This window comes from Leptidea sinapis, chromosome 29 (assembly GCF_905404315.1).
Source record: "Leptidea sinapis chromosome 29, ilLepSina1.1, whole genome shotgun sequence".
Classification (NCBI taxonomy): domain Eukaryota; kingdom Metazoa; phylum Arthropoda; class Insecta; order Lepidoptera; family Pieridae; genus Leptidea; species Leptidea sinapis.
Window position 1 is genome coordinate 7,412,775 of NC_066293.1, and position 17,981 is coordinate 7,430,755.

The 17,981-nt window shown below is 37.4% G+C and overlaps 2 protein-coding genes across 3 annotated transcripts in view; one reads left to right on the top strand and one right to left on the bottom strand.

Annotated features, from left to right (window-relative positions):
* Positions 1-3,378: 3,378 nt before the first annotated feature.
* On the bottom strand, positions 3,379-6,580 carry LOC126973373 (ATP synthase subunit e, mitochondrial). Its single transcript, XM_050820614.1, has 3 exons — positions 6,394-6,580; positions 5,984-6,140; positions 3,379-3,510 (listed from the first exon to the last, which is right to left on the bottom strand). The coding sequence occupies exons 1-3, from the start codon at positions 6,442-6,444 to the stop codon at positions 3,467-3,469; spliced, it is 252 nt and encodes an 83-aa protein (XP_050676571.1). The 5' UTR covers positions 6,445-6,580; the 3' UTR covers positions 3,379-3,466.
* Positions 6,581-13,288: 6,708 nt separating this feature from the next.
* Positions 13,289-17,981, top strand: part of LOC126973350 (glycerol-3-phosphate acyltransferase 3) — a 60,888-nt gene continuing 56,195 nt past the window's right edge. For both annotated transcript variants that reach the window (XM_050820578.1, XM_050820579.1), the window contains exon 1: positions 13,289-13,460. In XM_050820578.1, coding sequence (XP_050676535.1) covers positions 13,320-13,460 — 141 coding nt within the window. In that variant the 5' untranslated portion in view covers positions 13,289-13,319. The remainder of the gene's footprint in view (positions 13,461-17,981) is intronic.

Genomic DNA, 17,981 nt, shown 5'->3' on the forward strand with positions numbered 1-17,981 from the left:
AAATTATTCCTGAAAAGCCCGTGAGAAAAGGACGAATGAAGCAACACGCAAAAATATTGACATCAACACCCGTCAACGATAGCCTTGTTGAAAAAGAAAATAAAAAAGCATTTAGAGTATCCAAAGGAAAACACCTAATGCCGAAAGCTAGCAAGAAGCAGAAAACCAAGAAAGATATTGCGAATAAGGCCAAAAGGCGCGTACTTCAAGATCTAAATACTTCATCAGAATCAGATATTAGTCTTAGTCAGATATGTGACGATGATGAAGACGATGGAATTTGGTCGCAACAATGAGTTATGGTATAGATGCACTTGTTGTGGCTTATGGGCACACGCTAGTTGCACAGGATGGGACTCGCCAAAAGGTTACGTATGTGACAATTGTTAGGCTAGGCTGACTCTCATTGTCCCCATAGTGACTATAATTACCCTCAGGTATGGACAATGGTGGACAAAGATTTTTTTTAAGTTGAATATTAATTAATGTATGATTCCAAAGATAATTAAACTGTCACTTAGATATAAGTTATTACGTTATGTTAACCAGGCCGTTCGTACGGTAACGGTCGCGCGGCTCTCTCCAACGCGACCGCCTCGAATGCAAACCGGTCTGTCCGTGCGACCATCTTAATTCGGCCGCTTAAGGCTAGGGTTACTATGGATGCGAGTTCTGACGAAAATTTGTTCTGACGAGTTCTGACGGATTCGTCAGAAGAAACTAACGCCTGGCATCCAATGACAGTGTTTACACTGGCAACGACGAACGCGTCAGAACATGCACGGCGTCGTCAGAACCACTTGAGCGTTCAAACGAGTTTGATTTTTTCGTACGACCTGCGTCTGCGAATTTCGAGTGATTTGGTTTCCACCATGGATAAGGATAAACTGATCAGTCTTGTGTACGATAACAGGTGTTTGTGCGATATGAGAGACAAAAATTATCACAACAGAGATATTTCTCGGTAAAAGTAGGAGAGAGTTGCTACAGAACTAAAAACTAGCAGTAAGTACAATTTTTTATTTTGATGTGGGGTTTACATTAATTAGGTACATGAGCAATTAGAATTAATGTTTACATTTTATCTATCAAGAACATGAGTTGTAGGGCTATAGATTATTACAGTAGGTTGTAATGAAACGGAATTTCACCTGTTGGACTAAAAAAATATTTTTTCAAGGTTTATCAGTCTCATTCGCGCTTCTTCCGTAATGATTATATCTCCGTGAAACTGGCACATTGTGTAGGGACTCAAAGTCCACCTCGGGAATATCAACGGAAGTAAGACCTTCTTTATCGATGTCAAATCATATTCATCAAATTCGTCCATCTTCGCTGGACGGCAGAAACGAACTGACTATCAGAATAACAGAAAACGCGCACAGTATAAACGCCTTGTTCTGACGAGGATTTCGGACGTACTCGTCAGAACAAATTTTCGTCAGAACTCGCATCCATAGTAACCCTAGCCTAAGACAGCGACTGACATCACTTGATGGTGTAAGTTACTGCAAGTTTCTCAGATACGCTTAAGTAGTAATAGCATGTCTATTGGACTGAACATCAAACAATGAGGGGGAAGTGAGAGTTGAGACCTAGGCTCGTCAACTAATCTTCAAATTTAATGATTCATAATATTGCAAGATCTCAAATGGCTCGAAGAAACTTTTGAAACCCATAGGAGATATAGATACCATCCTAAATCTTCCGAATGGCTCGCCAGAGCTGGCCCCAACCAACTACCGTTTTTTCTGCAATTTGGACAGTTAATTAGATGGTAAAAAAAATATTTTCTAGAAGAAAAAATCTGCCTTCAATAGTTTGTCTAGTACAAGTCTCCAGAGTTCACCACAAATTACCTTCTCGAGTGTGTGTTCTCAAGTGGATTAAATAGGGTAAATATTTCAATTTAATAAATATATAATTACACAAATAAAATTTAAAATCAAAATTTTATGAACGATGCGGGACTCGAACGCCAGACTCCACAACAAGAGCTCTTTCCAACTGAGCCAAACGTTCGAGTGACATATCATTGATAAAAACTTTTATGCTATGTTCTACTCTCACGTTGTGGCTTCATCTACAGGATCTACATGACAGTTGATAACCTGCTCAGCCCCAATAACATATTGTTTAAATATATAATTTGACCAAAAAGAAAATAGTTTGATATTTTAGCATATACAAAACTCTAAATTCATACTATGACTCTAATAGGAAGTCTAATAGGAAGGGTAAAATGTAACATATAACGTGCATGAAAAACTCTGTACTCAACATACGTAAGGAGTATCCTTGATCATATATTTGGTCACCTCACTATGCAGTACACATAAACAGAATGGAGTCCATACAGAAGCAGTTTGTTAGATTCTTGTGCGTCAAGGATTACTCTCATTTCGACACCTATGACGATTTCTGTGTACACTTTAGAATGGAACCTCTGTTTACACGGCGGCAAAAAAGCGATTTACTGTTACTCCATATGTTATGGAATAACCTTATAGACTGTTCGGAATTATTAGAATCTATATCTAAGCGTACCGGACTATAGAACCCGTCACACTGCCTTATTTCACGTCCCCCATGTAACTATGCCCAGAACAATATTTTTAAACGTACGTACGTAGTGGGAGGCTCCTTTGCACAGGATGCCGGCTAGATTATGGGTACCACAACGGCGCTTGTTTCTGCCGTGAATCAGTAATGTGTAAACATTACTGTGTTTCGGTCTGAAGGGCGCCGTAGCTAGTGAAATTACTGGGCAAATGAGACTTAACATCTTATGTCTCAAGGTGACGAGCGCAATTGTGGTGCCGTTCAGAATTTTAGGGTTTTTCAATGATCCTGAGTGGCATTGCATTTGTTATGGGCAGGGCGTATCAATTACCATCAGCTGACGTCGTGCTCGTCTCGTCCCTTATTATCATTATAATACTGAGTACGCAGGTACTGACATTTTTATGATGTCTCCGCAACAGTTTTTACAAGAAATCTCAATACTTAAAATACACGAAAATAAAATTGTGTAACATAAACACGAAAACACTCAATCACCCATACCCTCACTCACCTACACTTATATACACATTACACATACACGCACGCACACACACCTCTTAAATACTATTATTATTAACATATGTAATAATACTAGCATAAAATAACACATGTATTCTTATTAAAGTTTTGTATTTTTGGCATATTTGTAAAGTTATTTGTAAGTCTATTGTAATGTTATATAAAGCTGTTGGATTATTAGTAAATAAATAAACATATTTTCTCGTTTTTAATAACAATGGTTTCTGTTCACCTATTTAGATAACCTTGAAAATTGCATGAACATTTAAGAACTATTGAATTAAAAAAAACCCATAGATTTTAATCATCTCTATTTGATAAATACAACATAATTACAAATAATATTGATTTGGGCTGTTAATCCCTTTGTATTCTTACTTATCTAAACCTTTTGGTTCATCATTTCTTCTAGATTCTTCATTTCGGCTGAAAAGAAAAAAAAATTATGTGTATACACAAATCGGTATGGAATTCTGGAGAATAAAATATATATTTGGACTTTTTTCCAAACTAAAACATCCTGTCACAGTAGGGCATTCACCAAAGCACCCATTACTTAAAAGAGTCTTACATAGTCACATTAGAAAAATAAAAAAATGTAAAAAGAAAAATATGTAACGAAATTGAAGTGATTTGATAAAAAATGTTTATATGGCAAAGGTTATTATAAGAAAAATTACTTTCTAAGTGATACCACAGCTGGGGAATGAAGCTACCACTTTTTTTTATGGAATAGGAGGACAAACGAGTGTACGGGTCACCTGGTGTTAAGTGATCACCGGCGCCCACATTCTCTTGCAACACCAGAGGAATCACAAGAGCGTTGCCGGCCTTTAAGGAAGGTGTACGCGCTTTTTTTGAAGGTACCCACGTCATATCGTCCCGGAAACACCGCACAAGGAAGCTCATTTCACAGCTTTGTAGTATGAGGGAGAAAGCTCCTTGAAAACCGCACTGTGGAGGACCGAAACACATCCAGATGGTGGGGATGATATCCTAACTTGTGGCGTGTCTCCGCGTGCGTCAGGAATCAGATTAAACAGCTCTTCGGAACACTCCCCATGATAAATGCGGTAGAAGACACACAATGAAGCGACGTCTCTACACACAGCAATACTCCATGTGTGGCCGGAACTGCGCTTTGTAAAGCTAGAATGTGGGCCGGCTTGAAGCATTGCCGTGCTCTATTGATGAAACCACTCTTAGGCTATCAAATTTGGAAATATATTTTATTATAACGAAAACTACAAAAAAAGATGCCCAAATAAGTTTCTCACACCCTTTTGTCTCAGTTTTGAGGGATAAAGAACAATGGCAAATTACAATAACACTAAATATTTGAAACTGAATGGTATCATCTTAAGATCTGATTTGTATTATAAATAGATTTTTTATTTTCAAGGAAGAGAGGACACATGAATGTCGCCTGATGTTAAGTGATCACCGCCACTCATTATCTTGCAACAACAGAGGAATCACATGAGTGTGGAAAAGTGTATTCTTTATAATTTTCTGAATATGCATGATATTACATTATAATACATGTGTAATTTGAAACCAGCATAATGGAGAAAAAATTACTATATAGTTTGATTTTTAAGGTTTGTTTTGTTTAACTTACTTATGTTAATATCACAGAATAACATAATCAAAGCAAATAGTAAATGTAATAAATACCTATGCAATTATCCTGCAGTAAACTACTCTAATAATTAACAATTTAATTCTTAAAGTTTAATTTAATATAAATTATTTTTAATATTTATGGAGACTCATGCAATAGTAATATGGGTACATTTACAATTGTTTGGTAACTCATCAGAATCAGTGGACTTTGATAATTCAAGATATGGGAGTTTTTCTGAACTGATGTAGCTTCAAAACATTTACCAAGTGTTATTGCAAAATGTTATGATATTGTCACTCTATACTATAGGACTTATAGTAAATAAATATATTTATTTTCTATATAGAGAGAAGGAAAATAGGGATTATGTAATAGATGGTACTTTTAGTGCAAAGTCTCCATCCAGAAGTTTAAATGTTTCTTATATCTTTATCTCAATCTAACATCTTATAGGTAAGCCAGTGATTTAAGGTAAGAATCTTGAGTCTAGTAACAGAAGGCATGAGAAACAAAATACTTTGCTCTCATTGGACACACACAACTTTTTCCTCACTTGCAAAAAAATACATGATATTAGAATTAATGTTAAGAATTACCTATTTGAAGCTGTCTGTGTCTTTACATTTGAATACAGAAACACAAATAGAAAAAAAAAATAACAACCAACCATGGTCCCAACCATGGGACGACAGGCCATCATTAGATAGAGATCATGAGAATATGGGTGACAAATGTAACAGCAACTTACACTAAAATATTAAGTAAGCCAACAAATAGTTGTAAAAGTTGTTTGTGTCAACTCAATACACCAACACTCCGAACAAATGATTAAATGGCGAAGCTAGAATCAGAAATTACTAGAAAAATGAACTTGGATATCTTAGGCTTTATCAAAGGCAGATCATAAAGGAATAGAACATCAAGAATACTTATTCTAATAAACATGTTGTGAAAACAAATGATTTTAAGGCATATATTACACACAAAAAGTAACACTATACCTAACAAAAAGTACTATGATCCATAATTACAAATTACAACACTCTCTCTTAAAATAAAATATACTATAATCCCATAAAATCAGAACAGGTCTTCTCTTATAAGATATATAATAAATAAGATCAAAATATATTTTTGGATTTTTCAGTAGATTTTTTATAAACCTACTTGAATAAAAATATTTGGCTACAAAAGGGAAATGTAACAGAAATTGTAAGACACTGCAATTATCATTTTTTTTTATAAAGTTTGAATTTAGAACCCTAAAATTACCTTCAGCTGCTCTGGCTTTTTCTTCTTTAATCTTTGCATCCCGTATAACCTTCTCTTTCGCTTCAATTTCCCTAATTACAGCCTCCTTTTTGGACAATCTATTCTGATGGAAGGCACCATATAGAATACCAACTGATAAGAATGACCAGCGACCGAACTAAAAAGGATTATTAATAGTAATTAAAATGTTATATACTCCAACCAAGCTTATTGCACTTCGGAACAGTTTTTAATACAATGTATACTTTAAAAACTTCATGATTAAATAAATAGTAAAAAGTAAAGTAGCCTTCTCAAATTCGATTTTGACAAAAGACTCATTTTGAAAAGTGTCTGAAAAGGTTTAATTATTAAAAAATAAAATTCGAATTTCAAACTCAGTATTACATAATTATGTCAGAAATTATTACCTTGATCAAGGGAGATACTCGTACTGGGGGTCCGTAGGGTAAGTCTGACATTGTATAATACAATAGTGAATACGGTTGAGACACAAAAATAGAAATTTATTTCCAAAAAAATTGCACTGCGGCAAAAAAGCTAAATCCCTTCAGGATTTTTGTAAGTAGGGGGGGGATTGAGGTTATATCAAAGAATATATTTAGCACTAATTTTTCATATGTCATGAAGTAATAGCCACAGAATATTATAAGTTAACTTATTACTATTGTGGATATAATATATTTACTCTTTGGTTACTAGCATGATTTAGGGTATGTTGCCATATGCACTGCGAGCCCTGCACAGTGCTATCACTGTAGAAAAATTCGTTCCGTTATGGACGGCCAGTATACTGCCGCAGTACTCTAAGGAAATATATGACGTCATAAATCGCCGCCATATTCGACTGTGAGCACTGGCGTTTTCGAGGTACTCGCAGTACTTTGATCACGTGAGCAATAAAAACCACTCGAGTGCCTAAAATATTAATTAATATATTTTTAATTAGACTCTACTCCAACAAAAGTTTTAAATGAACTAGAAAACTTTAATACACTCATCTGAATGCTGCGTCAAAATTGCGTTCCGTTTTAAATAGTCACCAGTATAACTGGCTATAAAGGAACCGCTTCACAGTATACTAAATTGACGTCACACTGTACAGTGGTCGCAGTGCATATCGGAACACACCCTAAAACTTAAGACCTATAGGTCGGCCCACCATTAGACTCTAAAAATAACAATAATAATTGTAACTCCATTATATTTTCGTAGATGGACTTTCAGGTCGTCTAATATTTTTACATTTCATTTTACTTATTAACATATAAATAATAATATTTTATTAATATTAAGGGTGGGTGTATGAAATAAAATTTTTAGTTATTTGATACTTTTTAGTTTTAGAAGTTGGTTTTTTTAAACGTCGTTTTTTTATTATTTTCTGATATTTTATTTTTTAATTGCATTATATAATAAACATATTAATATTTTAATTTAAGTGTTAAAAAGATGAGACAATTAACCGACGTAGTTACAGCGCGACTAGTTTAGTTATTTTCATAGTATAATGTCCTATGGTATATTGCTATGAGGCAATGCTGCCGATATCATTTATTGAGCGAAGCTGAGCGGAGCTCCCACCGGGTGACTCCAATTGATTTCTGTGTTAAATTGGTTCTCGGCCATATATGGACTGATTTTAAAAAAATTTGAACAGAACAGACAGAATTTTGAATTTCGACTTGATTCAATTTTGATAATTAAAACCAAACATGAATTACAATTGATTCTAAATTACCACGCTCTATTTATATTTTTTTTAAATTGAGCCGATTGATCAAATCACAATAAGTTATAATTGTAACACTACTATCAATCGAGAGTGATTTGAATGCCAGGTTCTTAATTATTGAATTTGCAAATCAGCACAAGTTTCTCACGTGACCAAATAAGGCGGTAATTCCTCATGTTTAAATATGGCACCAAATTCTAAAAGATCCTTTTTATTGTTTTTGTTTGGATTAATTTTCTTTTGTTTTTGTACACAGACTTAGTTTACCTCGCTTCGCTCAAATATATACCACAGCGAAGAGGTACGACGTGCGATTGCAGCATCCTAGTAACCGAGGTCCTAAAGAATCATTGAGGGAAAAATTTAAAGAAATAAACATCTTGACTGTTGCCTTTTAATATATTCTTCATAATGTTATGTATGTACATAGGTATATAAGTGAATTTGCTAGAAACTGTCATAACAATAATGTTAACACCATGAACAAATATTAACTTATAATACCTACTAGTTGGCTAAGTCGAGTTTGTTAGTTTTTTTTTGGGGCGTTGTATATCTTTTACAACAAGATCCCAGATAATGATCAAAACAAATGTATTACGAAATTCAAAAGAATTGTTAAAAAAAAGTGTGTGTACAAGCGTTAGAAGTTATACTTCTTTGACATATGGAAAAATAAATCTAATTTTAACAACTAGTTAACACTCAGCATTTAAGGTTAATGTAAACAAGTATAGAAAATTAATTATTTTTTTACAACTTGAACATAGTAATCGATTTTCATGCCACCTAGAACTAACTTCACGATGTAGAATTCAGGTGACGGTGTGTGCGCGCATCGTAAAAATTCACTCTCATCATTTATCTCCATCGCGCCAATAGAAGTATAACTTCAAAAACGTTTGTGTGGTAAAGGTTACTATAGCATAAAAGACTTTCTTAATTATACCACTGATTGGTAATAGAACAACCACATGCAGTCTATTAAATGATAAATTTTATTGAATGAATGATGAAAAAGAAGCCCGTTTAGTCTGTTGGGCCCATTCTTCTCAGGTCTGTGACATACTACGTCTTGGGAGTTTTTGACTTTAAATAAGTGATTTTATATCTTCTTTTGAATAAAAATATTTGGTTTTGAATGAATGCATATAAACATTACACAGAAACATTACTGTGCAAATAGTAGGTAGGTGAACTATGTCTGACACAAGAAATATACAATTTTGTATTACTATCTGAAATCAAGTATCAAATTCATTACACTGTACTACTAATCTAAGAAGTCAGCCAAGACGTCTAAAAATTTACTTTTTTTGCCTCAGCATCACTTCTTATTCTTCTTGTTTTTGTTAAATTTACTCATTATATTAAATAACAATCGCCGCACGCCACTTTTGGTTGTTTTGCCCATGTTCGCTTAGAAATATTCAAGAAACTCAATGTAAACAAACTCCGGTGTAACCGCAAGACACAACAGATTAATTGACATTGTCACAATGATATTTTATTTAGTATTGCCATTCCCCTAGATTAAGGATTGGTCTCCGCTGCGCTCCAACTAGATACCGCACTACACAAAAACATTAGCTTGTGTGCGTGCCATCTTGACGCTCAATGGCTTCTTTAAAATTTTATAACATACGCTTCGTGTTATCTTATATATAAAATTCTCGTGTCATGGTGAACTTGACATTGAACTCCTCCGAAACAGCTTGACCGATTCTCATGAAATTTTGAGTGCTTATTGGGTAGGTAGGAGTGGTAGTGCCATATTGGGTCCTCACGGACACAACCGAATTGGGCCGGCACGCCCGGAGAAATACCACTCCCCCACTCGAAACCGGCGTGAAATAGCGGCTATGCCGCTGTGTTTCTTCCGTTGAGTGGGGTATCCGGAGGCCTACACCCCCCCTCCCAAATACAAATGGCAGCACAGACTAAAACGAGACTACTCCAGGACGGTACCAGGCTATGCAGCCCTGGAGAATCCGTCCCTGGGCGTCCACAATTAGGGCCTGTACCTAACAGTGGTTGCGCAGGCTGCCCCGCGTATTCTGGAGGGGGCAAATCTGCGCTGACTCGGGGCAAACAGAGCAGGAGGCTCAAACCACCCTCCTCCACACTCGCTGTGGACTTTTGCAACATCAGGGGGCTTCACTCAAATTTAAATGCCGTCCACTTTCACCTGGAGACGGCGAAGCCGGCCCTACTCTTTTTAACCGAGACACAGATATCCTCCCTGGCTGATTCATCTTACCTTTCCTACCCGGGGTATAATTTGGAACACTCCTTTATACCACGGGCTGGCGTGTGCGTTTACGTCAGGGAGGATGGCTGTTCTCGACGCCTGAGTTTTATTGAAGGACAGGACCTATCCATCATCTGGCTGCATGTAGACTGCGATGACCATCCGCGAATCTACGCATGCCTGTATAGGTCCCATAGCGGTAACGCAGAGACTGACCGGCTCCTCGAACACATCCAAATGGCTACAGATTCCGTGTTGGAGCAGATCCCCACTGAAGAGATCGTGTTTCTTGGCGATTTTAACGCCCACCACGCCGAATGGTTAGGCTCACGTACCACTGATCATGCAGGGAGATCTGTTCACGACTTCGCCTTAGCATATGGTCTGACGCAACTGGTTATTGCGCCAACGCGAATCCCAGATGTGCAAGATCATACACCTTCACTGTTGGACCTTCTGTTGACCTCACATCCGGACGGCTACCTAGTTTCCGTTGACCCTCCTCTGGGATCGTCGGACCATTGCCTGATCCGGAGCACCGTGCCGATCACGCGCCCAACACGGCCCCGCTTCTTAGGCTGTCGCCGCGTGTGTCATACTATAGGTCAGCAGAGTGGGACGAGATGCGGTGCTTTTTTGCATCCTACCCGTGGAGGCAGATCTGTTTTTCGCTGGGAGATCCAGATGCCGCTGCTGATGCTGTTGCTGATGTGGTACTGCAAGGTATGGAACTCTTCATTCCATCCTCCTCTGTGGCTATCGGTGGCAGGTCCCAACCATGGTTTGACCGCTCCTGCAAAATGGCCTCTCGCCGAAAGCAGGAGTGCTATCAGGCTTGGGTCAATGCGGTGGTATCTAAGGATGTGAATTCCAGCGAACTTAAAAAACACTTCAATCATGCCTCCAGGTGCTTCAAAAGAGTTATTGCTGACGCGAAGTCGAAGCACATTGGCAGAATTGGCGAGAGACTTGCACGCCTTCCCTCGGGAACTCGTGCGTTCTGGTCGCTTGCCAAGGCTGTCCAAGGAAACTTCTGCCAGCCAGCCATTCCGCCACTGCACAGGGATGATGACTATGGCCCATGACGCGAAAGAGAAAGCAGATCTCCTGGGCTCCCTCTTCGCGTCCAACTCGACTCTGGATGAACAAGGTGCACCACCACCGCATATTCCGCGGTGCGATTCATATATGTTGGAGGTAAAAATCCGGCATGGTGCCGTGCTTAAGGCGCTTCTCACCTTGGACATTCACAAATCGAGCGGGCCCGATGGCATTCCCCCGATAGTGCTGCGGACATGTGCTCCGGAACTGGCGCCGGTCCTTACCCGTCTTTTCCGGCTCTCCTACTCATCAGGCGTACTCCCGAAATTATGGAAGGCGGCTTTAGTGCACCCGATCCCTAAGAAAGGTGTACGCTCAGATCCGTCCAACTACCGCCCCATTGCCATTACCTCCATTTTCTCCAAAGTAATGGAGTCGATCATCAACCGCCAGCTCTTGGGATACCTAGAGGGGCACCAGCTGATCAGCGACTGCCAGTACGGTTTCCGTCAGGGTCGCTCAGCTGGTGATCTTCTGATGAGCGTACCTCACCCATAAATGGGTGCAAGCGGTTGAGTCGAAGGGAGAGGCGTTGGCGGTGAGTTTGGACATAGCGAAGACGACAGCACGGGGTATGCTTCCTACACCGGCCGTGCCAACATGTCCCGGGATAGCGTCGACGAGAACCGGGTCAAACTTGTATCTGAAATCGAGACTATGCTTTGCAAAGTCTCGGAATGGGGCCGACAAAATTTAGTCCAATTCAACCCCAAGAAGACACAAGTTTGTGCGTTCACCACTAAAAAGTCTCCCTTTGTCGTATCCCCTCGATTCGAGATCACTCCTCTAACTGCCACAGCCTGTATTGGCATACTTGGCGTCGATATATCGAGCGACGTTCAGTTCCGTAGCCACTTGGAAGAGAAGGCCAAACTGGCCTCTAAAAAGCTTGGTGTACTCAGTAAGGCGAGACAGTACTTCACTAAAAGCCACCGCCTGCAACTTTATAAGGCGCAAATTCGGCCTCACATGGAGTACTGTTCTCACCTCTGGGCGGGTGCTCCCCAGTACCAGCTTCTTCCATTTGACCGCATACAACGAAGAGCGGCTCGAATCATCGACGATCAAGTCATCTCCGATCGGCTTGATTCTCTAGCATTGCGTAGAGATGTGGGTTCTCTCTGCATCTTCTACCGCATTTATCACGGGGAGTGCTCAGAGGAGCTGTTCGGGTTGATTCCAGCGGCCGAATTCCACCATCGGACATTACGTGCAAAGTACCATCCGCATCACGTAGACGTCTGGCATTCCACAACCGCGCGTTTTCTTCGAAATTTCTTGCCTCGCACAGCCACTTTGTGGAATCAACTACCGGCAGCGGTCTTCCCGAACAGATACGACTTAGGGACCTTCAAGAAAAAAGCATACTCCCACCTTAAGGGTCGGCAACGCATTTCTTGACACACCTGTTGTTGCGGATGTCCATGGGCGGTTGCCTCACCTCTCCCCATCCCGTGACCCTCTTGCCCGTTTGCCCCCTCTCATATAAAAAAAAATAGGTCTGAGAATCGGACATCTATTTTTCATCCCCCTTAATGTTAAGGGTGGTCCACACGAAATTTTTTGTTTAATTTTTTTGACTTTTTTTTAAATATGTTTGATTATGAGTCAGCATTAAATAAATACAACTTCAAATTTTCACCCATCTACGATCAACAGTTACTTTTGTATCGCGATTTTAATATCGGCAATACAACGTGTGCTGGGTCAGCTAGTTTTACTTTAAAATTAATAAAATACATAGTTACTGATGATATGCGATCCCAGTGTCGTTTTTTTGTAGTATTATTTTTTCAAACTTTTACTACCCAACCCATCATATTAGTTTCAATTATTAGCAAAGTTTAACAGATCATGTTGCACGTCAACGTCACACATTGTTCGAGACTGGCTCGAGTACGCCCACTTGGGCGTAGTGTTACTTGCCGCACTTTGCGAATACGCTTGCGGTATGTAGTTGGAGCAAAGCGGAGACTAATCCTAAGGCCATCCCTATAAATCGTTGGGTATATCTTTCATTTGCCAGACTCTATTTTAAATCTAACCTTATACCTAATTGGTCAAATACACGAGAGTTTTGTAGATAGGAATTACTGAAGTGGTTTTATGTCAATTAGGGCACAATGACGCAATGTATGCGTTGACAGTTGACACTTGTCTCACTCAAGCAATTTCATTCATAAATTTAAAATCACTCAAGTCCAAGTGACAAGTCATTGAGTCAGTCCGATTTTGCTTCGATCGCAATTATGTCGTTTGTTTCGGTTGCAGTTTCGATTTTATATACTCCGTTTCTATTATTAATACTGTGTGTTATCTTCTTAGCATCAATTGGAAAATCATTGGGTGTTCGAAGACTTTATGTGAATATCTTACTAAAACTTTTCGAGGTATGTACGTTGCATTTATTTTTCCGCCCGCTAAACCCACGTTTTCGTCTAAAAAGTGAATTATTCGCTAAGAATTCTAAACAGTTTACGCTTGTGAAATATTTGTTTCATCATAATATAATAATTTTTTTATGTCAATATACCAGCACAGTATAATGCCGCCTGTTTGTTATCCAGATGTGACTGTTTAGGTTGTTCTTAACGATTTCATTATTTGATATAAATTGTGCGACCGTTCTGTAATACCTGGATTTTACCCTATAGAGTAGTCCTGAAGTATATAGAAACAGTGCTGACATTGGTAGTGAAAATCAATAATGTATCAAAACTGTTATAGTTTTGATACATTATTATTGATTTTCATTCAATCTTAATTCAATTTCTTGTCAAAATATAAGCTTTGCTTACACCTTAAAGATGTAGGTAGCTCTTAAGATAAAATAGACTTTAATGTACTGTTTACTACATAGTTTGAATTGATGAATTGTCATCACATCTTCTATACATCTCTATTATACCTCAAGATCTTTTTCTGATAGGAATATGCTAAAATTAATTAATATTGCCCTGTGCCAGTCCATCATAAGCGTTTCAATGCGGGGAGATGCTCCAAATACCAGATTTCTGGAACTAGAATGGGCACATGCTGTGATCATTGTGTATATACTTTTTTGAACAATTTGAGTTCTGACGGTTCCACATCCCATAGATCATGTCAAGTTCCAACTTGTACAACCTCTCATCAAATAATTGTAGGTCATCTTTATAATAAAATATATCAACACATATATCCTCTAAATTTTGTTTTGTGTAAATATGTTGTTAATAAATAGCTGCTATCAAACACTTCTTCTTCTTCACATGGGCGGCTTCTGCAACTCAATGTCATATGCACCTATTTTGTGTGCAAATTATCTATATTATCAAACACATACACAGACTGAAGATCACATCAAGTATCTAACTTTTAAGAATTACCCAAATTAGTACATACATTATATATATTTGTACATACTGTTTACATTATCTATAGCTATTACAACATAGGATGATTTTAGTTTTTAATATGTATTATTAGTTATTTTTTTTATTGAATTAGGTGTTACTTTGCGGAAATCCATAATTATACAAATGATTTAAGTTTTCTTTAGTGTTAATTCTGCCAATATTTGTTTTTTAAACAATTTGACACGTGTGTCGCCTCTACACGAGGCATCCTCAGGACGTGTTGTTGACAACACATCCGAATTAACACTAAAGAAAACTTAAATCATTTGTATTATTAGTTATTGTAAAATATTGTTACAAACCTTTTAAATGTATGTGTGCTTAGTCACTTTTCATGGTATTATTAACTTAAACCAATATGAGTTGATTTACATGAGCACTGGTACTCTTAGCGCAAGTTAGATCTTATCATGGTTATCAGTTTCAACGCAACACTGCACTTTATTTAAGATAAGTATATTTTTATGATGTATGATGTACATACATATAGTATATGCATATATAGTATGATGTACACACATATATGTATGTACTACATATGCATATAGCATATGTAGTACATACTATATGTGTGTACATCATATGCATATAGCATATGTAGTACATACATATATCTGTACATGTTATGGATCTCTTTTTTAATGAAATAAAGTTCATTATTATATCTCACTAGTGGACCTGACAGATGTTGTCCTGTACACATGTATTAAATTTGAAAAATTGGTCCATCTGTTAGGGGGAGTTCACTAACATACACATGAGCAGGAGATAATTATATGAATGGTATTGAGAATGTAAAACAATCTCAAATTCACTGGAACACACATAAAGTTCATCAAAATTGGTCCAGCCATTTAGTTGGTAGTTCAATTGTGAATCTAAACCATTCTCGAATCCACCTGATGACACACAGAAAGGAGGAGTTCAGTTACAAAATAAATATATATTAAGACTAGCTGACCCAGCAAATGTTGTATTGCCTATATTAAAATCGCGATACAAAAGTAACTGTTGATCGTAGATGGGTGAAAATTTGAAGTTGTATGTATTTTTTAATGTTGACTAATCATCAAACAAATTTAAAAAAAAAATGGTGTTGACCACCCTTAATATTTAGGGAGATGAAAAATAGATGTTGTCCGATTCTCAGACCTACCCAATATGCACTCAAAATTTCATGAGAATCGGTCAAGCCAAACTTCGAAGGAGTTTAACTACAAACACAGTGACATGAGAATTTTATATATTAGATATGGCATTGTGTGTCTCCATTGTACGGAGTCAGGGGCTATCCTTATGTATCTTGTTTCTGAGGTCATTGTTAGTTATGTTAGGCTAGTGAGGTCTAATGGTTTGCCAACAAGTAATCTATATGCAAATGGTTTTAATAGATTTATGTGGGAATATAGATGGCATGCTGTGTAGCAGAAACATTAAAATGTCAGTTTTCCAATTACGGTTGATGAAGTCATTCCCCTTTTAGATGCATATTGATATAGCATTCTTATTAATTGCGTTTTTGTTAATCTTTTGATAAAGAAACATACAACAGCTGCAAGACAGCAGGTCTGGCAGAGGTTTATGAAAAACCCCTCAAAAGCATAGTACGAGCAAAGGGCACGGGCGCAGAATTAAACATTTTTTTAAACAAGCACTTAATGTAATGTGGTGAATACCAGAAATGATCGTTGAAAACCGCATTCATATCTGTTTAACTGATACTGAGATTTGTTTGAGGACATGAGTTTTTATCATTGAGAGGCGAAACACAGAATGCCGGATAGATTATGGGTACCACAACAGGGCGTCTTTTACTGCTGTGAAGCAGTAATGTGTAAGCATTATTGTGTTTCGGTCTGAAGGGCGCCGTAGCTAGTAAAATTACTGGGCAAATTAGACTTAACATCTGAATGCATTGTAGTGCTGCTCAGAAGTGCAAGAAGTTTGGGTTTTCAAGAATCCTGAGCCTCACTGCATTTTAACGGGCGGGGCGTATCAATTACCATGAGCTGGACGTTCTGCTTGTCTCGTCCCTTAATTCTATTTATTTTAACTTGTCATAAAATAAAAAGTGCTTCGCCCTGCCCGTCACAATGCAGTGCCGCACAGGATTCTTGATTGTATTCAAGTCTGACAGGCACTGCGATTACGCACATCATCTTGTTTTTTGATCACAGTTTTTATTCAATATTTTTTTCAAGTAGGTTTATAAAAACACTTTTGAATGGTCCATTAATTTTTTTACGCTACCTCCAATTTACAAAGTTGCTTATGTTGAGAAGATTCGTAATTGAAATTGACAAACTCCGATTAAATTTGTTATCATATAATCTTTAAGGTCAAAACAGTTAAAAACTAAATAACAATTTAAAATTTTTTAACAAAAAAACAACCGACTTCAAAAACGCTATTCCAAAACAATAGATATAATGTGCACTAAAAACTATAAAAATATAATATATAAACTATAGTTACGATTATTGTAATTTTTAGAGTCGGTGTCCTTCCGCCGCGGCCCGCTCTCGCCTCCTCACGACTCAAGCACATCTCACATATAACTATGTATGTAGTTTCAAACCTATCTTGGATGACACCGACCCCAAAAATTACAATTCGTAACTAGAATTAGATTAATTGAGAACCTCCTCCTTTTTTGCAGTCGGTTAAAAAAAAGCTATAACAAAATTGTAGTAGTTTTAACGTTGGAAGGGTCTAAACAGATGATTGGGATCGTTGGGTGTTTTATTGTAGTTTCAATTTTAATTAAAAAGCTTATTAGTATTTGCGTGAAAGTAAAAAGACCATTATAATAAGATATATTTGCCGCGACCCATTTTTATTGTATCAGTAAGTACTGCCAGAAAAATAAATACTTTTTGAAGTGAAAACTTCTTTAGCATCATTGTGATTTGAAAGTCGATGAAACGAAAAAGCGAGACAATAAAAAGACAGACACAAATTCATAAGATTGAACGTGGGAGAAAATTATATAGGAGGTATTATACAGTGTTTTGGTACCAGGCTATCATAGTGGAAGAAGAGATTGTATGTAAGACGCGAATATACCTTAATATATTCAGACGTCATGCGCGTTACTAGATAGACACCAGGAGAACATTAATATGGCAGCGGTGATAGCAATGTCTTTCACAGCGGTTGAAATCTTTTGTCATCCTAGCAACATGTACCAGGACTTCATATGTCGTTTAGAGGTTTCACATCTGGCACATGCTACTTTGTACGTACGCAATTTTTTTACTTAACCCAGATTCTTTCATTGATTTTTCATTATTATAATACTTAATAATAATCACATCACAACACACTCATCAGTTTTACATCACTCTGTAAAACTGTAAAAAAAAAAACGTAGTTTATTTATTAATAATAATATCCTAGTGATTCTTGTCTTGCACACCGTAACAAAGCGGCGTTGTGACGTCATCGACGTCAGATCCAGAGATAATGTGACAGGGTTGTATAAGAGACTTTTGATACTTGAAGTATTATTAA

Excerpts from the sequence above, each read along its gene's own strand:
- LOC126973373 (XM_050820614.1), bottom strand. The coding sequence starts at position 6,444 with ATGTCAGACTTACCCTACGGACCCCCAGTACGAGTATCTCCCTTGATC. Across the intron at positions 6,141-6,393 it reads GAGTATCTCCCTTGATCAAG|TTCGGTCGCTGGTCATTCTT; the intron begins GTAATAATTTCT and ends AATCCTTTTTAG. Across the intron at positions 3,511-5,983 it reads AAAAGCCAGAGCAGCTGAAG|CCGAAATGAAGAATCTAGAA; the intron begins GTAATTTTAGGG and ends TTTTCTTTTCAG.